Raw genomic sequence first — 27,043 nt, forward strand, 5'->3', positions numbered from 1 at the left:
GAGATATTACAGAATCAGTCCCTGCTACATACTTCATTGGAAAAAGCTATTCATGAAATGAAACGATGACCGCAGCAACATTTTACAAATATATTGCAAATGTTTCTATCCATGGCTAATTAAAAATGCAATCAAATTCCTAATTTTGCTTCTTCTGGATAGGTATAAATCTCATATCAATTTGAAACTGAGCAAGTTTTGTTCCTCAAAACAAATTTTCTGGTTTAGTTTTCTACGTAATTCTTGGAAATCTCGTTAGATCTTGAAAACAAAAGAATTGTAAAACAATATGTCTAGAAAATTTTACATCCATTTTTAAATAAGATTTGAGGCATCAACTGATGAAGTTAAAATGCTTTTATGAAATGCGATATTTTTTCATTCGATGTAGAAAACGTTGACTGTAACAAATGCATGCAAGAGTTAATGAGCAAGACAACTTATCAACAAAACACATGCTTCGAGAGTAACGATGCGCTATTTCTTCAGAAGCTTGAGAAGGAAATCTCACAAGTTATGTTGCAAATTTTTAAAGGAACATTGACAGAAAAGTTTAATCTCCCAAATATCCAATAGCCTGCGCTTTTCTCAATATTGAAGAATTTATTTCAAAAAGAACAATTGTATAATCAAATTTTGGCTCTGAAGCTGAGACAACTAACATTAATAATGAAAGTATCTTGAAAACCGATTTTGAGATAAATCCTCTTGAGGCATTGTTAGTTGCAAAAACGATTGGTTTCATAAGTAACTACTAGATATAAGTCAATGAGAGATGGGTTTTACTCAAACTTCGAAACTCCTTTTTCTCATTTATTATCCAGTGAGGAATTCTTGAAATGGAACTGGAAAATCAAAAGAAATTTCGAAGATACATTTACATTGGCCAAAAATTTGGAAAAGTTTGGATTTTGGAAATTTGGAAGAGGAAGGTTAAATCAAAAGAAAAAGAAATAAATTACTCATGACGAAGAGAAAAAAAATACTTAAAAAGATTTTTAAAAAAAGCTTGAAAAATATGAGGAAAAGATTAAACAAAAAAATGATCGAATTATAATAATAATAAAAACATCATCAGATTACACAATGATAAACATTCATAATTTAGAACGGACTATTAAACTGTGAGAAAAAAATGAAAAACATTTTTTTTAAATTATGTATTCAAACATACTTTACTTTCCATTCCATGAATGAAAAAAAAGTAACATTTTCCACATTAACTATGGTTATATGTCGTAATTCCAAGAAAAATCTTGTTTTTAGACATTTGTGTGGCCTATGGATTCCTAAGGAGCATCAAACATTATCAAAATTAAGTGTTCATTCTCTGGAAAGTTTAGTGCTTATTCACTGGTAAGAACTGTTCCTTCACTTGGTCATCTTACTACTTATTATTTAAACCACCAAAAGTTTAAAACAATATTATGTAAGTTATCTAACTTTTTTTACATAATTTGCATTTAATAACAAATATGTCGAAACCATCATTTAGCTAAAATTACAAATTTTGAAATTTTTATGAATTTTTTTTAAAGGCAAGCTAAGCTTAAGTGTTCCTTCATTGTTTAGTTTACCCTATAAGATGTTGAGAAATTTGCGATGTTGTGAGAGATGTTTAAAAATGTTGACTACGTATTTTTATTAATATTTATAAAATATATATTCAAGAAATTGATAAATATATTATTCCAAATCTACGTATTTGTATTAATATTTATAAAATATATATTCAAGATATTGATAAATATACTATTCCAAATCTATGCATACGTATGTATATTATTGAAATTGTATCAGTTATTGAAAAACAAAATAAAAAAAATAAAAATAATCGCATTAAATAAGCACAATCTGGTGTATTCTATCAGAAGCACGCTTTTTTAAAACTAGACATTTGTTGAATAAAGTGTTTTTTATTCGAAATTCTTTACTAAATTGCAAATAAATTATTAAATGACTAAAAAAGAAACATCGTATTTTATAGTGTGAAAGAAATAAAAATAAAAAGATTAGCAAACGATTATTAGTGAAAAAAAATATGAATGAAATTTTACGCTACGCGCGCGAAGTCAAGTTCCTCCCAAGTTTATCACATTTTAATATTAATCGCCCCAATTAGTTATTTCTTTATTGTCGCTAAAATATTTTTTTAAAAATAATTAATTTTAATTTTTCTCAGCTTCTAATAAATAAAAACAGTTGAAACTTTAGATTTTTCAATTGAAAAATATGTAGATTAATATGGTATAAAAAAATTCATACCTTATAATTCAATATTTTTTCATCCTCACTTTAATTAAATAATAAAAAATAATAAATAATTATTAAAAATTATTTTTTGCATGAAATTATCTTTGGGTAAATGAGTTTTATGAGTGGGTGCAATTTTTTTGAATTGCTTCATTAGTTTTGAAAATATGACTGAAAACGCAAAAAGCGAAATTAACATTAAGGGGTACGAACTTTGAATCGCTCTCCTGACCAAACTATGGGGACCACATTTCCCAGATTGCGGCTACCCCTTATATTTTGAAGATAAGAAATCCAAATATGTAAAAAAAAATACATGTTTATTCAGAGAAAGTACGTTTTTGTGTCTGATTTCGTAACTTAATTAATAGTTAGCACTAATTAATTAGCATATTTGAGGTCACCCCCAGGAACCATTAAGATTGACACTTAGTTCGTGAAAATCCGATCATTAGAACGAAAGTTATTCAGGGTGATTCGTTTTTTTTTTTGCGGACTGTACATATTAGATTTCTAATTACCAGACTTGTAAATAAAATTTATCTAATAGGTCAATGTTTATTATTATCAAAAATAACAAAAAAAATCATCATTTCAGAGATGTATATAAAATTTATTTAATAAATGTAAATATTAAATATTAGTGCAATAAAATAAAAGTAAAGTTTTACAATATTTAATCTCAAATAAATCTCAAAAGACAAAATTTTATCTCAAATAGATGCTGAACCAAAATGCCTTTTTCAACAGCTTGTCGCGTGTGAATTGCATCAGAATGCTTCGAGCATTTTTATTGGCTGATAGCACGGAAGAAACTTCACCCCTACTCTTGTCATGAAGTAGACCAGTCCACGAGTCTACTCCACTGATATTAGCGTTCAGAATACTAAAATTCAAAACAGATGACGGTGTGACGACAGGGGAAGGCGTCACTCGGGGAAGTTCTACTTCGACTAGTAGTTTGTTTGGAATCCGAGCCCGGTAGCCTGGTCGGTAGGGCGCCGGACCCATGTCCGTGGGTTCGAACCCCACCGGCCGAAGACTTCCCGTGCAGTAAAGTGACTGATGCACGTTAAATCTGTCGAGTCGCAAAAGTCCTCCATGTTCCTGTAACAAATCAATACCTCTGGAGGTACTGGATTGGAGATCGATCGTTCTTTGATTCAGGTCAAAACTACGATCTGTGGATGGATGTATGAATGGATCCGTCCTATAAACGGGTGCGACGTGCGGTATGGCAGAAGTCGAATTCTCGACCATAGATGGCGCCACTGGAAAACAAGAACAATTGCACCCCCTCTGCCTAAAACAGGCATACGTAAACAACAACTACATCTGAATCCCCGTGTTTCTTATGTTTATAATTACGCTTTTAAGACGCGCGACTAAATAATTTAAAATCAACTGTAACGGAAATAAAGAATCCGAATTATACTTGTTCAATTGTTAGAAATTGTTTCGATAACAAAATTTTTGAGAAATCATACAATTTTGTAGTCGAGAAACGTAATATCATACAAAACCCAAACCGCAAACCTAATACTATTATTGACGTCAATGATAATTAATTTTGACAATAATTAATAATTGAAGTAAGAAAAAAGCTATATGCTAAAAAGTATATTTAATGTAGAAATGGTACAAATAGCTTAAAAAGAGCATAAAAAGCTGCAAACTATTATTGATGTCAATGATAATTATTTATGGCAATGCATATAGTACTAATTAAAATTAAAATAAACTATTAACTAAAAGGCAAAATCATTGAGAAAATATACTTATTCGTTATGGTGAACCTTAGAAAGTCACCACACAGCAGCAATGATACTTATTTTAATTTCGGCAATAGACACTACTGGCACTATGGTAATTGGTGCAGTTTTAATAAGCACCAAGTATACCCTTATATAGGTATAAAGTATTTTATGAGTAAATTTGATGTCTATTAAAGCTGCATCAATTTAGAGAAATTTTATAAAAATGTTACAGTTTATTACGGCCTTTAGATATATATACAGGAAAAAGTTGCGTATTATGGTAAATTTTAAATATCACTAGTTGCCTCGAGCAACAGCATTATGCCAGACGATATTAAAAACAGTTAATATTTATTTTGATGGGATAAACTACTAAATACGCGTTTTGCTAATGTAAAGCCTCCGGAAAGGAAACAAATATTAATAAATAAAAACATTCAACTTATTTTAGCTTTATTATTTGTGATTTGTCTTTCAGTTTTGTAAATGATTTTATAGTGTTGGTCAAAACTGATTTATTATTGCTTTTTTTCTAACCCTTAAAAAGGACGAGTATTCAGCTAGTAAACACACTCATGAACATAAATAAAGGATAATTCAGAAAGAGAATTCGAAAATAAAAATTTCCCCTGTAGAATTAGTTTAAATATCTACAAAAATAATAAGCAATTTCCCCTGTAGAATAAGCTTAAATGTCTTAAAAAATAATAGGCAATTTGCACGAAGTCATCAGATGACCATGATAGTACAACACTTTGACGAGAAGGTAAGAAAAGGATAAATAAGAAAGAGTCGCAAGAAGTCACAAGTGTTCTTTAAGAAGCTCAGCGTCATAACCGAACAGTCATGAAACAGAAAACGCGTGTGTGTACGCAACAGAGTTACATGATAAAAATGATCAGCAGACATTTTTTAGAACACTCATTTTTTATTATTATTTTTTGATCTGTTGCCATTCGCAACTCTCATAAAAGTAATATGAATAGTCATGTGACATATGATGTTCCTACAATACTCCCTCACCAGTAACTAAGTTACGATGCTTGGCAAGTATGTCAAATTTGTCATGTAATGATAATATAACAGCATATATACAGTTCAAAAATTATACTACATAATGACTCATCATAATACGAAAACATATATACAAGATATTAATATAACATATATACAAATTATACCATTCTAGTTTCAATGCAATAAAAAATATATATATAAAATAAATGTATATGTATCTAACTAATACAGTTTTGTTCTAAAAAGCGAACAGGCTTTTTTATTTTTCTGCCAAATCTAGACATTTTAACATTTTGCTCGGAATTGGCTGCATTTTCTTGTAATTTATTTGATGTTAAACACTCGTTAGGTTTTGCAGCTTTTAGGTTTTCATCGTAATCTGGATTCTCATTTTCAGAATTCAGTAGATAAGCTGGTTTAAGCCTGTCTATTGAAATGCTTACGTTTTTTCCTTTATAACTAATTACAAAATACTTTTCTGTCTTATCCATCACTTTATAGGGTCCTTGATAAGGAGACTCTAATGGCTTCCTGACTCTATCAATCCGCATAAAAACATGTGAACATGAACTTAAATCTTTGTGCACAAATACTTTGTTCTTTTTGAAATATTTTGACTCTAAAGGTTTTAATGTTTCCATTTGATTTTGAAGATTGCTAATTAAGTTTTCCGTGGATGTTGTCACTTTTGAGTTATCAAAAAATTCACCAGGAAGTTTAATGCATTTACCATAAACCATCTGAGATATTGAATAGTTGGTGTCATCGCGTAGAGCAGCTCTGAGACCAAGTAAGACAGTAGGAAGAGTTTCAGACCATTTAATAGAGTTGTGTGTCTTTATTGCAGTTTTCAATGTACGATGTTGACGCTCAATTTTGCCATTGCACTGAGGATGATATGCAGTTGTTCTGTTGATTTTTACTCCACATAAGTTGGTAAGAGATTTAAACGTTTCAGAATCAAACTGTGATCCTCTATCGGTACTGAAAGAAAACACAAATAATTAAGATCAAAAGGATAAAACTTCTTTGAAAAAGACGCGCTAAGAAGCAGCAGAAATTTCAGAAAAAAGTATCAATACAAAACAAATGAAATAAAATAAAATAAAAATATGACCACCGAAGCCGACGTCTTCAGGGGGTACCGGCCCCGGTAGCCATTAAAAACAAAACCATTTCTATTTGAGGGAGAAGCAAAAGCTTAAAATATCTCCCTCAGTACCCCGATGGTTTTGTATAGAGGTCCAGGAAAAACAAGATACATTCAAAAGAATAAACAAATTACGAAAAGAAAATCAATAAAAATCATCAGAAAATGATTTCTGAAAAAATCATTGCACTTACCTGATTTATGATTCCAGGAGAATTCCAAAATGATAAGTTCCTTGTTTGAAAACTTTATTCTCAAATAATAGATACATAGTTCATTACCTTCATTACTTTTAGATAACATACTACACAGCAAAATTTTATAATTGATATGAATTTGAATATGTAGCTAAAAACAGAATAGCTGAATTCTAGTTGAACTTATTCTTTCAAAATTAAAAAAAACTTACCAAGAAAACGATTTAAATTAATTAAGAATCAGCACAAATGGCACTAATTCAAGTAACTTGGATAATTTTTTATTGTTGTTTTCCGAATTATATGGATACAGAAATATATACTATTCTATATATATATAAGAATATGCTATAACTATTACAATTCTGTATGTTCTGAATTCATATTTATTCACTGGAATGACGAAAGAAATGTTGACTTCACTTTAATTCGTAATGAATTGAAGACAGAAGAAATGCATTTTACCTTAATACACACATCTGTAACAGTATCCGAAATCGGAAGTCATCAGTTTCAAGTTTGTTGATAATAGAAATTAAAAATAATTGAGGAATTTTTCTTCAAATGTTTGGCGTGTTCTGTTCCTGAAAGATTTACTAATATTCTGGAGATTTTTTTCAAGTTCTTCGGCCTTTTCCTTAGGGAAATTTTGTTTCTTATTTGCTGCTAAAAAATGGCGTCTGATTCAGTCAATGACTTTGATGGAACTAAATGAAAACGTGATAAATTAATGTCCGATATTTACAGGCTCCCGCTAGACGGCGTACTCGAGCGTTGCGATCGCGAATAAAGATTTTTGTGTCCCTAATTTAAAATAAAAGTTCTATTACTTTAGTAGTAGTCTTGTAGTAGTCTTGACTACTCTTGACTAAGAAAAATAATCTAAATAAAAATATATATTTTTAAAAACCACGTTTTTTGTAGTGAAGAATAATAATTAAAAAATAATAATTTTTTAAAAATATAAAATAAAAATTAAAAAAATCATAGTTTAAAATAAAAAAATTCAAAATAAAAAGTAATATTTTTAAAAACCACGTTTTAGTAGTGGAGAATAATAATTAAGAAAAAAATTGAAAAACGAAAAACGTGGGGCGCATGAAATACATAACAGTACATATACACATTTTCTTACATGCACAGCCACATATATATCCACTTACATATGCATATACAAAAGCATATTCCACATCCACATTCAGATACAATTACAATTACTGATATACATACACATATTCTCAAGAGCACACATACACACACTAATATAACATTACTGTTATGTATTTCATGCGCCCCACGTTTTTCGTTTTTCAATTTTTTTCTTAATTATTATTCTCCACTACTAAAACGTGGTTTTTAAAAATATTACTTTTTATTTTGAATTTTTTTTATAAATTGTATCACTCATAAACCATCATTCTTATTCTTTATCTAGGTTTAATAAACGGGTTTTATGAATAAGTCACGATTGTTTTATTTCTTAACGTTTATTTTGCCGGGGCTGGCATTTTCCGTAATTTATGGACATAAATGTAATCTACCCATAGATGAGCACTAAAAACTTCATAGCGGAGAATGAATGTGAAGCAAACTTTTTATGGCTTCTCTTTTGAGCACTTTAATATAAAAGGTTCGAGAAAATGTTTGTTAGTGAAAATAAAATAGCCATAATAGCACAGATACGGGGGCAAGGAAAATTTTAGCTGTTTGAAAAGAAAGAAAATGAAAATGCTTAGACATAATTAACTTTAAAATATTTTTCTGTTAATTTTTAGGATACCTTTTCACGAAATAATTTATATCGGAATAGATAGTTAGAAATAAGAGAATTTTACTATTTTCGAACTTTTAACGTTCACACTTTTCAATAGAATGCTACTTCAATTTAATAGCAGTCGCTTCCTGCTCATAATTACAGGTCAAAATGATGTTTCCGGATATTAAATACCAATTTCCTCTTTAATTCATAAATTTGAGAAAGTTAACGTGAGGAAATATTTAAGTAAAGTGTTATGCAGAAACCTGTCAGAAATAAAATACTATTCATTGTTAATAGCACGATCATAAACTGAGTAATATACTCTGCGAGGAATAACATTATCTATTTTTTCGTTGCAAAATAACTTCTTGATCGAGCTTCATTTTTAATGCTTCAGTATACTAGGAATTGAAGCAATCTTCAAAAATTTTCTGTTTAATTTGATGGATAGAATTTAATTTACGAAATTTATTTTTATCTGTAATATGTCGTCTATGCAGAAAAACATTGACACCACACGAAAGCTATGAATCTAGTTTATCCATGAATCCTAATTTCAAATTGATCTTAAGTTTTGCAATCAATTTTACATATTCGAGAGCATATTAATATTTGCCGAAGAACCAAAGTTTTATTTGAAGCCAATGAAGAACTAATACAATATTTTCAATTACCTATTATTAAATCTATCATTTTCTTGATTTCAAAAAATTTCCTTTTTTTAAACATAGTTAATTAAATTTTATTTAAATTAAAACAATTATTTAACTTCGTTTACATTTTATAAAAAAATCAAATATAAATATTTCATTCTCTTTTTAACAATTAATGTAACGGCGGACTTTTTAATTCAATACAAATGTAAAACTAATCAACTCACTGTCGCGACTAAATCGGACATCGATTACTCTTTATTCCTCAAGTTTCTTTATTTCTCTTAAAACAAAAATGTTTCAGTTATAGGATTATATTAATTCTTACTGTCTTTTTGGCGATTCAGCTGTAACTAAATAATTTCAAATTTAATATTAATTAAATGGAGTTGTGGAGTTACGCGTTAACATACATTGTTATATTTAATTATATTTTAAAATTAAAATTAGCTTTTTTAATTATATCTAGTATCGTAGAATATTACAATTGTTTTATTCAAGCGCGTTACTATTTAAAAAAGTTTATTTAACCTTTCCTTTTCACTCTCGTCAGCGTGAAGTTTTGCCCTCTGTTTCTCGTGCCCGTGATATTTATGGGGTGGAGGGTTCAAAACCGACGCACCACGAAAGATTAAAGAAATCAACTTTTTATGCTTAGAATTGTGATTATTTCTCAATTCATATACCAGATGGCAGTACCAGACAGTTTCATCGATAGTTTATTTTAAGGCTGCTTTTTGAATGCCCCATCGCAATATGAAATGAAGCTTTTTTCCGCATAATATGCTATTTTTATAACTGTTGAGAATTTGCAACTGTTTATACTCAAGACTGTTAGGTCAAGTTTAGCGTGTCTAAAGCCAGAGCTGTTTACACTTATTTTAAAAATAGAAAGACGTCAATATGGAGAAAAGACCCAGTTTTATGAAAATGCATCTGTGGTCTAAGTTCTTAATATTTAAAAATTTACTCCAATGTTGCATTACTTGGGCTCATAAAAATTTCAAAGACTGGGAATAAGGCAGATATTTTGATTATTTTCATCAGTATAGAAAAATGTCGCCAAATCGGCGATTTTTCAAAAAGTTTATTGAGTTTCAAAATTTTCAAGTTATTTGTTTGTTCTAATGCCCCGGATGGCAAGATTAAATATACAGTTTAAAATCATCGCGCATCACTTCAAATCTAACGCAATTAAACTATCGCTTTCTTATTTTGTTAAACGACAGAGCTTTGAAAAACTTTAAACTGACTGTTAGGTCAAGTTTAACGCATCTAAAGCCAGAGCTGTCTACGATTATTTTGAGAATGGTTCAAAATGTCCATATGGAGAAAAGCCCCAGTTATATGAAAATGAAAAGCGGCTGTGGTTTAAGTTTTTAAATATGTAAAAATTAACTCCAATGTTGCATTACTTGGGCTTATAAGAATTTGCGAAAACTGAGAATAAGGCAGAGAGTTTGGTAATTTTCATCACTATAGAAAAATGTCGCCAAATCGACGATTTTAAAAAAGTTTTAAAATATTTAAGTTATTTGTTTGTTCTAATGCAAGAATATACATATAGTTTAAAATCATCGCGCATCACTTCAAATCTAAGGAAATTAAACTATGGCTTTCTTATTTCGTTTGGCGGCAGAGTTTTGAAAAACAACTTTAAACTAGATGTCAGCACTCATTTAACTTGTCTATTTTGCGATGAAGCCAAGAATTGAAAATGAATTCATATTTTGTACGGCCGAATACTATTAGTTCATAGAATATTCAATCAAAAACTAGGGACTTTTATTACAGTTTCCTTCAAAATTATGCGACGAAGAAGACAAACAGTTTTTTACTTTATTTTAAAACATGAATTTTTTTGTAGTACCTAAGAATTTAAATTTAAAAATCAAATTAACAAACAAAACATAGACAGTGCTCTAAGAAAATGATACGTGTCTATCCTGCCCAATCGATAATACCTACATATATTTTCAAAATTTCCAGAAATTCGGAAAACCAATCTATTTTTATCAGCGACTTTAGAATTTTATTGATTTTTTGAAAGCAGAGAATTTGGAGAGAGAAAGTTTAACAATAAATTGACTGAGACAACTCACTCAAGCTTAATAATGTAGTTTCCTTCTACAAAACAATATTTGTTTTATTTTGTCTAGACTTTATGGGAAAATACTACAAAATAAAACTGAAGAAAGAATGGATAATACATTTATCCGTTTGTTTTATTCTTATAGATTATAGAAAAGTTTCAGTCATGTCACATAAATGTTCCTAACAAAGTATGAAATGCAAGTACACGTCTAGAAAATTTATAAATACCTAGAATATTTCGTTAAAATATAAAATTTTCGTATTCAGCATTCTATAGAATTACTGTGAGCAAAAAAATAAATAGACCACTAAGAATGACTTTTCCTCTAATGATCGGATCCTCATATTATAGGAGTCAATCCTTACAGTCTGAGGAAGTGCTCGTGGATGTGAAGGAACAGTGAGCAAAAAATAAACTGACCACCATGAACAACTTTTCATATAGTGATGTTCATATTCTAGCACTCAAACCTAATAGTCCGAGGATATACTAATACTAATTAATATACTAATTAATAATTGAAATATATACTAATTAATATACTAATTAATAATTGGAAAAAAAAGACTTAACCGAAAAAAGGCATATTTATTTAGAGAAAGTAGGTTTTTTCGTCTGCTTAAGTCCAAAAACTGCAATCAATGCTTTAAAGTAGTGGTGGCTCAGGTGATAGAGAGTTCGCCTTCCAAACAGGTGAATCGGGTTCGAAGCTCAGAAATGACTGCTCGATACGTGTTTCGCATACGGCTCGCACCGATCACAGTGATGACGTAAAATATCCTCAGTGGTAGACAGATCAGGGGATAGAGTTCCCTTGTCGTCAGGCTAAGCGTAGGAGGTTTTCGCGGTTTTCCCCTCCATGTGCTGCAAACGCGGGTTAGTTCCATCAGAGAGTCCTCCAAGAAAGCAATATTTCTCCCAACACATGATTTAGGAGTTTTCTTGTTTTCTTTATTGGGTTCAAAATGAAAGGCTACGGGGTTGAATATTAATATAAAATAATTATTAAATATTATACGGTCATAAAATGAAATAACAATCCAAGCTTTAACTGAACTGTTTAATAAAATCATGAAGAGCGAAGAGTGGCTTAATGATTGGGTTGAAAGCCTGCTGATAAAACTACCCAAAAAAAAGTGATTTAACGATAAGTGACAACTGGAGAGGAATCACTTTGTTAAATGTATGTAACAAGACTTTCACTAGAATAGGGCTGGGAAGAAAGAAAAATGGAATTAACAAAAGCCTGAAAAAAATTTCCAAGTATATATTAACAACTGTTTAAGAAGAATCTTGTGTATCAAGTGGTTCCATAAAATTTGTAATGCAAAAACACTTAGAAAAGCAAAACATAAACCGATTGATCTGGAAATTAAAAAAACGTAAATGGAAATGAATCGATCATGTTCTACGTATGCGAATTGAAAAGTTCTTGTGTATAATTATAAATGCATTCATCAAAAGATAATCCCATGCAAAATTTAACTTTTATTATTTATTTATTATTTTTTATTATTTTATTTAATAATAATCAAAATGTTTTGAAATGTAAAGCATACAATTTTCTACATTCTTTCAAAGAATGCAATTTGGATGGCAAAATACAAAATATAAGCAAAATTGATCGAATAATTTTTGAGAAATTGAATTTTGAAAAAGTCGTATTTTTAAAATTCAATTTCTCAGGAATCAATTTGCTCAAATTTGGTAATTTGACATGTATAGATTCTTTAAAATGATGACAAATATAGATTCTTGAAAATGATGTAAAAAATTGTATACCTTACAATTCAAAAAATTTTCGACTATTGTAAAATAAAGTAATAAAAAATAACAAATACTCACTAAAAGTTATTTTTGCATAGAACTATCTTTGGCTAAATAAATTGTAATTATTGCATTCAAAATTTTTTTTAGTTCGCTTAAAAATTTTTCGCGATTGCGAAATACGTCAAAAGTAAATTTAACATTAAGGGGTCCGAACTTCGGACCGCTCTCCTGTCCAAACAATTAGGATCATATTTCCTATATATTTTAGAGGCGTTTTTTGTCTGATTTCGTAGATTAAAATATCATCTGCACTTATTAATCAGAATATTTGAAGTAACCTCGTCGAGTCATTTAGATTGAGTCCTAGAACGTGAAAATCCGATCATTAGATCAAAAGTTATTTAAAGTGATCCCTTTTTTTAGCACTGTACAATCAGCAAAAATAAATTAATAATTTAACATGAAAACTTTGATATCAATCAAAATAATTTCCGATCAAATGTTCGAATTTTTTCCTATTAATAGATATGATTTTAATGGATTTGTTGATCCCTTTTTCATTTAATTCATCACTTTGAACAAGTTAATCAACTGATTACCTTCGCATTAGATTAGTCTGACACGTAAGTATGCTTCTTCCGAAAATTTTTTTTTTGGATTTTTAAACATTATCATGGTAATAATAACTGATAAATATTGCAATAAAATAAAGAAAATCAATAAAAAAAATCCAACTCCCATTTCTGTTGTTTAAATTTTCTTCATTTTTGTCTTATTCCTAGAATTAAGCAAATTGAATAGCTTTACCCACACTTAAAAAGAGAACGTTTATTCAGAAATAATTTATGTTTAATTAGTTCTGGATTATCTGTAGTACGTAAAATTCAACCTACATAACATAATTAAAGGTAATGGCATCAAACTGTTTTATTTTTCAATTTTATACACAATTTCATTTTAAAAAAGTTTTACAGTTTAAAATTTAATTTCTCTGGAACTTTTCGACTGATTTCATTCAAAAGTTGCCTTTTCTTATTAAAACTTATGTTCCTTAAAAGGATGTCAAAGGCAATGATTTTGATAATTTCAAAGGGGTGTTGCGAGATCATTCAGTTTCTCCACAATGCAGAATATTTCTTGCAAACAAATTATCCTTTTTTTTCATTAATGTCCCCAAGGCGTCAATTAGTATCAAATCAATACAGTTTCACACAACTATTTTATTTTTGAATTCGTTTTCTCCCCAAATCAGGTACAGTTTTGGATATAAAAACAAAAGTATAGCAATTTTTCTCTAGTAACAATAGCCTATTTAATATACCTAGACATGGCTCTAATAACTATAGCTGCTGCCCTTAATATGATAAGAACTTCGACAGACTTTCTAGCATATCCTGTTCCAATATTTGAATGTTGAAGAAATTTTCGCCTAAAATTAATCGAAAAGAAACCTTTAAGAATAAGAAATAAAACTAATCAGGTAACAAGCGAGTCTTTAAGTGTTTTAAGTTTCTTTCCTCACACTTCGTAAAATAATTAATAGTAGTGTTTGTTTCCATAATAAAAAAAAAATCTACCATTTTCAAAAATTTTTTTTGCATCGGAATCTTTTGATAACTTATTTTTTCGGTAATTTCATTCGTCAAAGCTATTCATTGGTTGAAATAATAAGTTTTATAGCTATCTTTAATGTTTTGGATGTACTTATTAGCAGAAGTTAAAATAACAATATGTTTTTACAGCTAAATAACTAAATTTTTGATCAGAAGTAAAAGGGTTTGGAGCAATTTAATGATAAGCCATTTTGTCAAACTGCTATGGAGAGAGTTTGCTATTTCAAATAAGATTTTTGTGTAGTAGTATGCTGCCATCTAGTGGAAATTCTACAAATTTTTAAATGTTTGTCTGGACATAGTAATTTGGAACAGTTTGATGTAAAAATGTTGCTTATCAATATATTGCTCTAAACTTTTCGATTCCGTCTCATAATATATTATTATAACTGTTACGAAATGTGGCGTAACAGAAGTCATTTTGGAGAAATTGCCAAACATTTCCTACATCCTAGCAACCGTTAACATTTTACGTAATACATTTATCGTCAGCCCCACGCCATATTTAAAAGCAGAAAAATTAATCACTCCATATGTTATACTTTACAAGATATCTTAATTGAAAATAATCATCTGAAATGCATTAATTGTTATTTCCTGTGCAGATATCAATACACACTTTGACATTAGAAAACGGACTTCCCTTTCCTATTGACCATGAATGGAACAGTTTTTTTTAAACCACCTTATTCTAGAGAGAGAAAAAAATTCAAGTATATATAAAAGGGAGCGAAATTTTTGATCATTACTTTATTGTAGTAGTTGTTACCAAGCCAGGATTAACGCATCTACTCTAACAATGTGGAAATCTATTCTGATACTTTGCATTTCATTCAGTGGTAAGTTTAAATCTTTCTCGTATGATGCTCAAGACTTGTTTATTTAAATTTATGTTTGCTTCTGTTAACTCTTTATAGGTTAATTTGTTCTAGATTAAAATATTTTCGGAATTGAGTTTGATTTATGAAAAGGAGCTCAGTTTGTTTAAAAATCAAATTACGTTAAAGCAATAAAGATTTGACTACAAATTTTAAAAAAATAACAAAATTCATGAATTCTGTATTTATTGCTGCAAATGAACTCGATGAGAAATTATCAAATTAACAAACGTTGTAAGAGAAAATAGCTCCCTAGTGTTTTCCTCTCTTTTTTAACACCTAATCTCCACTACTTCCCAAATTTATACAAACAAACCATTCATTTTTTTTTAAAGTTATCAGATGATAGCCACATAAATCACAGGAAAAAAACGATTTTTATCGACGTTTAAAAACGTATGTAGCTGGTAGAAATATATTTCCTACGGACATGCAGAGGGTCAACGCTAATTTTCTTTTGTTAAGTATAAAATTAGTAAAAAAGGTTTGTCTGGCGCAGTTATGAATGTGGTGGATTAAATAAGGTTAGGAGTAAGGTTTTTTAAAGTAAAATATGTAATTATGGTAATAGAATGTACGATTCTGTACTTTGTGAGAGGATAATATTTTTTTGTACTTGTTCGTAGATGATATATAAACATAATTTTACGATAGATCATTTTATACTCCATCTCTAAAGATAGATTTAAACATTGCTATTTATATAAATTAAGTAATGTTCCATATGTATCTTTTATGGCCGAATTGAATGAATCGAAATTGTTGGTTTCATAGTCTGGAAATTGTTTTTGACGTAAATTTGATGCAAATTTTGCCTTAGTGCTAATTAGATTAAAAATTTCTGAAGGAAATGAATTATTGTTTTATTTTAAGCAAATGAGGTTTTTTTTAATTCAAATCAAGTAGTAAAGTAAAGTATTTGTATCTTATGTATTTCTTACACATCGAAGGATATCAGCAGTGTTGAAACTGTAAAAATTAAAAAAGTTCATGTTTATTGAGTACTATTTTTAATTTAAACCTATACATGCACTTGACTGTGCCATTGTCTCTTTCACGCATTTTTTACGCTAAATCCAAATAATCTCGAAATTTAGTCGTAGGAAATAGTGCTTTAAGGGAAATAATGATTTTAAGTTATAATTTTTGATCTATACCTGTCTACGCATAAGGCTTTTATAGATTTTAAATGATAACTTCCATCTACTTAAATTTTGATACTATTGGATTTAGCGCAAAAAAATTAAGAAATAAAATAGAATAAAAACAATGAAACATTTGTCCATATAACATTGTCGCACATGTAAATAGGTATAAGTACAAAACTGTATTTTAAAATGTTTCATTACGCTTGAACTATTAAATATATCGTCTTTGTTTTGATCGCATTCGATTTAGACTAAAAAAAGTTTAATAGGGAAAAATACTTCATTTTCCTACCTGGCAATGCCAAATGCGTGAATTGGTCAAAATATGTACTGTTTTCATATGAAATCTTCATAAATTGTGAACTACTTGTCCTAGCAGCGTATGATTATTTCAAATCGATTCAATGTAATAAAAAACATTAAAAACAATGACTCATTTGCTTAAGTAGCAATATTCAATTCGAACCCTCCTCTTTTATCCCCTTCTCTCATAGCTCGTGATGATATTTAAAGTGCTCCAATACGTTATTCATATTATGCACCATCAATGATAAGGCATTATATTCTTTTATCACTAAATACAGTTTTTTTCCTAAGCCCCTTTAATTAAGTTTTTCTAAGTTTGTAAGTAAGGTATTAGGTTAAAATAAAAAAAATAAATTAATTTATAAAAAAGTGTTTCGAAGTTTAGGACCCTTAATGTTAATTTTACCTTATGCACAACTCGCTATATCTCGATAACTTTTTAATCGATTTGAAAAGGTTTTACCCACAATTATAAATTCCAATTTTTTCCAATTTAGATAATTCCATGCAAACAATAACTCTTAGTAAAATTTATTATTTTTTTAAAATTTAATTTAAAAATGGTCGAAAAAAAATTGAATAGTCAGGAATAAATTTTTTGCTTCATTTTAAAGAGCCCAACTTTACATAGCAAAATAAAATAGATTAAAATTAAATTAAGCTATCGGAATAATTTCGATATATTTTTTAAAAAAAATATATATCGGAATAATTCTGATATATTCTCTTCAAAAAAATATTAATCTGAAATTTTATAAAACTAGCTTATATATTACATTATGTGTAAAAACTTATGAAACTAGCAAATGAAATTTTTTTTTAAATGGCCATTTTTAGGCAAAAATTAGGCATTTTTTACACATACGCTAAATTCTGTAAAAAATTTCTATCATCCAAAACAAAAAAAAATCCTCTAAGGATGTTATTTAGATGTCTATCAACTATATTCTGAACTATAAGTAGTATATGCACTTGCTTTTACGATGAGTTTAGGATCAAAGTAGTTAAAGAAGCAAATTTAAAAAAAATTTTGCTCGTGTCTTTGCGAAAAAACATGCATAGAAAATGAAATTCAATTCTTTTCTCATGGTGTGCAGTTCAAAATCATAAGCACTCATGAAAAATTGAAGACAATTATTTTAAAAACAATATGAGATATTGTGTTTAGGGTAGTGTAAAATGTGAGAAAACCTGATTTTGCGATTAACGCATTTGAAAACTTAAAATCAAGTCTATTCTTTATCACCTTGTAGAAAAACTTCCATAACTTTGTAAATAATTGGAGTATAAACAAAAGTAAAATATTTTTAGAACGCTAAGACTATAAGAATTTAATAAATTCAATTTCGAAAATTTTATTCCAAATTATGTTTTTGCCCTAGTCTGATTAACATTAATAAAGTAAGTGATCTATGTAACATAATGTTTATTAACATGCCGTTGAAAATATCTAGTTCTGAGTAATATCGGAATTCCCATTAATTGGACGATATATTAAGAAGCATAAATATTTTACGATATAATGCGATAATTTTTAATTCAACTAATTTGAATTATTTTTACATTGGTCAATAATTTCATTACCTTATTAAGGAAAACACTTTTTTTATAATTTTTAACAAATCGATGAGTAATTATAAAAATATGACAATAGATTTACCGAATGAGTTAATTTCGAGATTTTATACTTGTCGATAATTACAGGGTGTTGTCTTATTCTGTAAGTATCATTGTCAATAGTTATCCAATTATGTTCGATTAATACCATAGATGAAAATGATCCCGCTATTAGCGTGTTGGATAACTATAACGTTATCATTGTTGAAGATAATCTAATTCGTGGCATTTATTGCAGGCAAGGCATTTACGATGCATCGTAAAATATATTCTAAAAAAATTGTTTTCGTGATACGTAAAAACAATTCAGATATACTTCTCATTTCTTGTTCGAAATAACTCTAGTTATTGTTAGTTGTAAGTTAATATTACCCTAGAAACAATTTTTCCTTGGCTCAATATGGGGTTCTACAAGAACATGCACCGAGGGACTAGTATTGGGATGTCTTGGTTTTTTCTTAATATTGATCCTGGAATGGTCTACATAGGGCCTACATTGGCCAATACAGAACCTACATTGGCTAAATAATGGATATAAAATATCGGGTGAATCTGACAATTCTATAAGACTGATATTGGTTGTAAAGTGACTGTAAAATATCGAGTGAATCTGAAAGTTCTATATAGTGTCAATATCGGAAAAATAATGAACCTTTGAACCTTTACTGAGCAAGGACTTATGAATATTGACCCAATGAGGGACTAAGTTATTTTGCTGCTAGGGTAGTTTGTAAGTTAATGTTAGTTTACTAGTTAGGAGTAATGCTACTTCCTTCCAACTTCGTTAATCTTTAAATATGCTCCCAATGATACATGGTCATAATCTCCCCAATGATAAATGGTCATCTACGTACGTCCTACGCTAAATGAATTTCTCTTTATAGGTCAATATCAATACCAAAAATATTTTAACACAACTTTGCTAGTAAAACAGTCCTGTAAAAGATTTTGGGTCCAATAGTTCAATACCTGATAGTTTATTTCTTTAACTTATAAAATAATATTAAAAAAGTTTGGCTCATTACGATTACCATCTAAATTAATAAATATTGAACTATTTGAAAATGGTTATTTTTAATTTCGTATAAATGTATTTTAATAATAGGTTGCCTTGCTGTCCTGGAAACGTGCTCAGCTGACCGATGTCAAAAATTAGCACCTCCCGTTGATCCGGAAAATCCTGATCATCTCTTTCCATCAGTGGAAAGGCTAGAAGCTGTTTGCCCGTACGTATATCAAAAGTATTTTAATTCTTAGACTGAAAACATACAGGAAGATGTCGAACCAACACTTATTATTGTGAAACATTCATCTGCGTTTAAGTTGACTATGATTGCATATTAAATTCTGATATCAAGTTCATGAGAAATTATTACCTTTTGTTATGAAATATTATTGATTTTGTGGTTAATTTTACTTTAATTACCTTTAAAATTCCAACTTTAAACGCATACAGGATCATGCAGAATCATTACACATCATTACGAATAACTATTGCTTTATATTTTAATTTACTTCAATTGCATTATAATTCTGATATTAAAAACTTACGTAATGATGAAAAATCATTGTCCATTATTAGGAAACCTTATTGGTTTCTGTATCAATTTCCTTTAACTGCATTTTAAATTCTGCTATTAAAAACGTATAGGAAGAAAAATCCCTGCTCATTTTTATGAAACGTTATTGCTATTTGTTTTTTTACTTCAATTACATTCTAAAATCTGATATTTAAAGAGTACAAGATAATGAGAAATTATCGCTCATAACTATGAAATATAACTGATTTGTGTTTTTTTAATTTACTTTAATTGCATATAATTCATTCTGATTATAAAAAGTTACAGGATTTTGAAAAATCATTCCCCAATATTATGAAACATTTTTAATTTGTGATTAATGTTAATATAATGACAATTAAACTCTAAAATTAAAAAGGAACGTTAAAGTTGATGAGAAATCATTGCCCATTATTATGATACATTGTAAATTTATTGTTAGAATGAAGATAATGGCATTTTTAAACTCAATGATTAAGAATGTTCATAACAATGAAATATCATTGTCTACTACTATACCTTACTTATATATTGTTAATATCAACACAATGACGTTGTAAACACTAAAATTAAAAACGTTCATAGTGATGTAAAATAATAATTCTCCTAATTTTGAAATGTTTGTGTACATTTTCAATTTTAGTTCTAATCGAATTTTAAATTGTAATCTAAAAATGAAGCAGAATTGTGAGAATCATCGTTCATCACTATAAATTAATATTGATTGGTACACCTAAGCCATTTTCCCATTCTTAGAAATATTATAAGCCCTTGTTCAAACTACGAAAAAAACGCTAGAAAGAACGAATTAGTCGATAGAGGCAGAAATTTTCGATAAATTAAATGTTGGAAATAATTAAAAAGAGATCCTAAAAATGTATTTAAAATAACTATGATTTGCTCGTCCTTCCGTTGAATGAGAGGAAGGAAAGATCACCCCATTCCTTTTGCTTTAGATAAAGAAAAACAGCTTCCTACGTTTTCTATACATTCAAAAGCTGACTTAATCAAATTCACTTAATCAAATTCATTTAATCAAATTCACTTAAACATCTCTAATAATAAGATCTTCCATTTATAAACTAAAAGTATTTAACTTATAATAACAAGTGATAATTTCTTAACTTGTCAACTTTGACTCAAACTTTAAAGATGATCATAATTTACATATTGAGATTACTTTAATATATAAAGTGAAGATCTGAGTGGTTAAGTGATATTTTAGTGAAATCGAGCTTAAATAAATTTTAAGTGACATTTTAGTGAGTGAGTATCAATAAATTTTAAGTGACATTTTAGTGAGTGAGTATCAATAAATTTTAAGTGATATTTAAGTGAAATAGAGCTATATGTTTTGTGATTAGGAAATAAAAGTTACATCATGCTTTCATTTTTGGTCACAAGCTTTCGATTCAGTAAAGCTATAAATGTCAAACACTTATTTAAACTGTTCGTGTCAGAGCTTCCGAAAGCTTAGCGTTTTAATTTGTTTCTATGATAGAGACTTTTCTTGATTTTTCTTCTTTTGTTTATGTTGAAAACGAATTTGAAACCTTCCACTTAAAAACCTTTATCCTCTGTGAGATCTGCGACATTTAATGATTTGGAAAACTAATTGAATATTCTACAGTAAAATAAGACTAAATTAAATACTTTAAACGTATGTCACTTAAATGTCACTCAAAACCTTATTACATTAAGTTCTTCAATTATGATTATTATAGGGCTATCCGTGTAGCAACTGATTGCATATTGGAAGAATTCAGCAAATGCGCGGATCAAGATCTTGAAGAACTGGCCACTTCTGACAATGAAACTCTAGTAGCTGCTTCGAGTATCATTTTAGGAACGAAAGATTTAATGGAGGATTTATGTGACACAACAACTCAAATTCATAAAGGTATTTAAACGACAACAGTTTATGTGTTTTTCAATTATTACTAAGAATAGTTTAATTCCGATACTATATTTAATTTTAATTATGCTTGGATACCGAATTCGGTAAAATAATAATAATAAGGAAAATTGAAACAGGCAGAAATTTTTTTTTTCTGCATGCTGGTTCGGAAATCCATGTTCTTCAAAATTAGTTAGAAAGTTTTTCAACAGATGGCGCGTTAAACTAAAATAATTTCTAAATGTTTTCCGTTACTTATGAGACCATTCCAACTGAAGTATCAGCACAAGTGTAATTTTGTCTTTAAACTTGTTTTTCGTTCCGTTTAAATATTACAAATCGTTGACTGTTTTTGAGTAATTCTTGATATTTTTATAATATTTAATTTCTTTTCATAATAGTCCAATTTTGTTTATATACTAATTGAACCTAAAATAACAAAAAGCATTTTTTTTACTAGAAAACTGCTGGATGAAATGAATGAAAAAAAAATCCATAATTAAATTAGATAAAAATATAAAAGAAATTAAAGTGAAACACTGATTTAAAATGTGGAAATAGATCTATTTATACATTTAAAAGCATTGTTTTAAAAATTATATCCCAATATCGAGTGGTTTAAAAAAATTATATTAGCATAAAAATTTTCTAATGATTTATTTAATTTAAAAAAAATTCAATTGAATATAATGTATTTCTGTACTAAATAGCTAAGCATATGAGACCATGGAAAAAATACTATAGAAGCTTAGAGTGGTGAATCAAGTGTTTTTTATAATTTATCTATGTAATATGTGCATTGACCGTTTCCTTCCATATCGTTAAATGTCAAAAGTTTGTTTCTCTCATTTTATCAATTAATTTTTCGATTGTTTGATTGTATTCATTGACTTGATATACTTTGATATTGAAATGTAAATAAACGACATTACGTTAATTAATCTAATTTTGATGATTGATTGAATCGTTTGATTCTTTGAATTATATTTTTTAAGTGACTGTTAATTCATTCTATCGGCTGATGTGTTAACTGTTTGATTGTAGTAACTTAAGTTTTTTCGATAATCAAAAATAAATGAATAACATTACGTTAATTTAAGCTGCAGAAACATTGCTGTTGTTCTAGCAAAGATTTTATACTCACTTTAACAATGTGCGTAGAAGATAATGTGCCTGGTTAATCTGCACATAATCAGGAGAATTACGGATTTCTACACCTTCGTGGCAACAGTTAAGAGCAATTTTGAAACAAAATTAAACTTTGCGCTTAATTTCTTAAATAACTTCACACAAATAATGTTATTTTTAACCAACTGACATGTTACATTCTAACAAGTTTCTTTTGCATTCATAGCTTATGCCCGAAATATTGGTTGCATTAGAGACACTATGATGGCACCCATGACGGTGCCCCTTTGTGCATTCGAGGCAAAAGGTCTTTATGGCTCTTACAAATTTGGAGAAGATGAAGATGAACGAGAACGCCACTGCATGTAAGAATTCTCTTATCTGTACCTGCGTAATATCCTGCCGACCATTAACCGCAAAACCAAACAACGGTGCCAAGCTTAATTTTTTGTCAGCAATAGTAAAAGATGTATCAAATACGTGGTTATTTTTTCAAGGTTTTGTATGAAAATATAATTCTTGTGGTTTTGTCAAAATATAATGAATTTAAAGTTTAGCTAGTTAGTTAAAATTTTAGTTAGTTTTGCAAATAATCTGCGAAACAAATTTTATAAATCGTATGTCTTAAAGTATTAATTTAACATTTTTTAGATTTCACATGTTGTTCCAATACCCATTAAACATCCACTGGTAACATTATGAAGCGATTTTGCTTCCATTTAGCAGAATTTGCGTCATTTTTCTTGGTCGATGGATTTTACACATGCTCCCTTATACCTTATAATTAATAATTACCGTTAATAAACAAATTTAATTAATGGAATGTATTACGGGGCCACAATGAACATTTCGGAAAATTATAATGAATATTTTTAAGAAGGTCAGGGGTATAATATGTAAACCTTTTGAAAATGTATATATTGTTTCAAATTATGTTATGCAAACTAGATTGCAAAACATGTACAATAAATTTTCTAAAAGATACTCACAAATCATATCAAATAATAATTTCTAAAAAAAGTTTTCAAATTTGAAATGTTGAACGAAATGGACGTTTTTAATTTAATAATGTAACTGAAAACATTGTACTTTAATACTAGTTTTTTTTATTTGTTTGGAACTGTAATTCTACAACAATATTTTTTACCAATCGTGCTTAAATTTTTTTTTTAATTCTAAAATGAAATATTTTTATATTTTTTTCTTTATTATTATTTTTTAAAATTTTATTCAATAAAACGAAATAAAAATTTTCCACAAGTTTAGAGAAGACTAAAGGAAGTTAAATATATCAAAAAATGTATAGGTAAAATGTTTAAAACTTTTACGTAGTTTTATTTAAAAGGTTAGATTGTTTCCGACGTTGACTGCTGCATCACCTGTCTTGGGGTGACGCTTATTTGACTACTTGAGAAGGATATTCGTATGCGTTCGAAGCGATATTTCACACTAAGTAACAAAACTATTGCATTAGTATAGAAGTAATACAAAAATTATTGATTAAGAAAATATTTGTGAGCCTCGTAAAAGGTTTCTTGTTAACTGCTATTTGACTCACAAAGAAATAAGTGATCCATTTTCTTTTCGAAATTTCAACGAAGTAGGGTAAAGATTTTAAGTTATACTCTTTTTTACTCTGTAAAGATTCAAACTGATAGTGCTAAGTGGCGAGATGAGAAACAGATGCAAAGCAATGGAAGCAAATAAACAGACATGATACCATGGAAACAAACGGAGCGAGATGTTATTCTTGTGACCACCAGAAACTCTCATTATTAAAATATCGGTGGGAGTACTTAGCAAAATACGCTTCGTACAATGGTGCTCGTGGCCTGAACGAGAATTCACTGTAAGCGAGTGCGACAGTCAACGTGTTAAAATATATAAGGATTCTTGCTGAGAATTCACAGTATCACACACAGTATTCACAGTTTCATACTTTAAAATAAAATATAGGGAAAAAAAAAGGAAACGAAGGTTTATTCCACGTTTTAATAGAGATTTAAAAAAAATTGTTTTTCTGTTATTTCAAAGATTATTATGATTTTTTTTTCAATACCATGATTTTTTTTTCAAACAAGGTAATTCTAATGCTTTTTAAAATCAGTGTGTCTTGGAAACATTTCAAATGCATTTTATAATTCTTATTCGAGAACGTTTTATTTGAAATCATATAATTACGAAATATCGGGTGTACTGACACACATGCCAACTGAATAAGCTTTTGAAATTAATCAATCATATAATCATGAAAGCAAAGTGTTTTAAGTTCGCCTTTTGGTAATTTCAATTTCTTTGTATTTCGATTAAAAATTGTATTTATTGCACATTAGATTTATTATATATTGGTTATTGTTTCTTACATGTATTCATAATAAAAATCATATGTATTGCAACGAGTATGCATTGCTAATAGTATGTTACGTAGTGACAACTCTTAATATCTGTCTTTAGAATATTATCTGTCTTTTTAAAAATGAAGTCAACCACAATAAAAAATCTCACGAATTTCTATTGAGAAAATTGGAATTTTAAGAATTGAAACTGATTTTTTTTTATGGTTGGGAGAAACGCCAAGTTTCTTTGAGCAATCAGACAGTTTTTTATATTTTTCATCATTAGTTTTGATGGTATACTTATTTGTCCTACTCTTTACTACTGATTCGTAACCTCACGTGTTCATCTTTAATTATTCTGAAATTATTAATCCCTGTTTTGTGTAATTTTCTACAGCAAACGGGTTGGCACCTTGACGAATTTGAGCAAATCCATTAGCGTCTAACTTCTTCGTTGGATTTTAGCGCGAATCATTCGAGTATGATTTTGTATGTAATTCTTAATTTCGTTTTTTGTAAACATTTACTTCTAGGGAAAAGTTTCTGTTTGGCGGTACCATATAATTGTCATATGTATTCGGGATATAATATGTTAATTATTAAATAAATTGTTATTTGTTCCTAACTTACTTCATTCGTCATAATTGCTATTGGATCACTGTTGGTATTCGTCCTGAATTGGCACTGTACGAACGAAATTAAGTAAAATTTCTCTGCAGAATTGTAATAAAATCCCTTTTTTTTATTTTCGAGTGGTCACAATATAAATAACACACGCAATATAAATTGAACACTTTAAAATTTATCTAAAATAATTGTTTGATAAGGGGATATGTTATTTTTACTTGCTCTGTAAGCCTCAGTTTTAGTTTCTTAAGAAACATTTTTTAACAACACTTTATTCTCAGGATGGCTGCTCATGTATTTGCTTGTATTTCTGGAGACGTCTTAGAGAAGTGTGGAGAAGACGCACGGGCAACACTTGTTGAATTACTGAAAAGAACAAAATTCCTGAAATACGGTATTTGCACTCCACAGAGCATTCTGGATTTGAAAACAAAATACATCGAATTTTTAGCTTTGGAATCTGAACGTCGTGCCATTTTCGAGAAAGTCTTTGACATGAAGAAAAGAAGAAAATAAACCATTTTGTACAAGCTTTACGTTTCTACTAAGACTTCAACTATTTTTTGAAGAAATAAAACTATATATTTTGTTAGATTGCTTTTTATTAATTCGACTTGATTACACAAAATCTCTCTATGACATAACGAACAACAAATAACTCAATACAGTGCGATAAACTTGTTTGTTAATAAATGAGAGCTGTAAGCTTGCTAACATCATTGGTGTAATCCTTAAAATATATGATAACGCAGAATTATTTATAGTTTCAATTAAAACAAGGGCTGATTCCTAACTAATGAGTAAATTTCCTTTTTTTTTATAAACGCTTCTTCCGGAAGATCTAAATTAAATTTTTGAAATTTTTTTTAAGATCGAGGAAGGAAATTGCTCTTTTTACGTACGAAAGTTCGTGACACCAGCACGAAAAGTTCTGGAATTATAAAGGGCAAGACGAACTTTCTTTTTATTGTTATGGACTATATTTGAGTTTACTTTCTTTGACTACTTATTTTCTCTTTTTTTCTATTGCTACAAGAAACAATATATCTGAAGATCTACTTATTCGTTATGATGAACCGTAAGACGTCTCCACACTCTTTTTGACACCAATAATGCTTAATTTTAATTACAAATTATTTTATCAGTAAATTTAGTGTGTATTAAAGCTGCACTAATTTCGTGCATTTTTATGATAGATGCTCCGGAACTAGTTTCTTTACGGCCCTTAAATATATATAAAGGAAAAAGTTGCGTATTATGGTATATTTTAAATATCACTAGTT

At 28.7% G+C, this 27,043-nt stretch overlaps 2 protein-coding genes across 2 annotated transcripts; one reads left to right on the forward strand and one right to left on the reverse strand.

Moving 5' to 3' along the window:
- Positions 1–5,245: 5,245 nt before the first annotated feature.
- On the reverse strand, positions 5,246–7,557 carry LOC147814078 (uncharacterized). The gene is made up of 2 exons (XM_087160187.1): positions 7,538–7,557; positions 5,246–6,011 (listed from the first exon to the last, which is right to left on the reverse strand). Exons 1-2 carry the CDS (start codon positions 7,555–7,557, stop codon positions 5,246–5,248), a joined length of 786 nt encoding a protein of 261 aa, XP_087016313.1.
- Positions 7,558–14,899: 7,342 nt separating this feature from the next.
- LOC107437078 (uncharacterized) lies at positions 14,900–26,352 on the forward strand. Its single transcript, XM_016048959.3, has 5 exons — positions 14,900–15,103; positions 19,319–19,439; positions 21,497–21,672; positions 23,024–23,162; positions 26,042–26,352. Exons 1-5 carry the CDS (start codon positions 15,064–15,066, stop codon positions 26,274–26,276), a joined length of 711 nt encoding a protein of 236 aa, XP_015904445.1. The 5' UTR covers positions 14,900–15,063; the 3' UTR covers positions 26,277–26,352.
- The last annotated feature ends 691 nt before the right edge of the window (positions 26,353–27,043 follow it).

The sequence above is a fragment of the Parasteatoda tepidariorum genome, chromosome 3 (assembly GCF_982258835.1).
Source record: "Parasteatoda tepidariorum strain Cologne lab strain chromosome 3, Ptep-v5.0, whole genome shotgun sequence".
Lineage (NCBI taxonomy): Eukaryota > Metazoa > Arthropoda > Arachnida > Araneae > Theridiidae > Parasteatoda > Parasteatoda tepidariorum.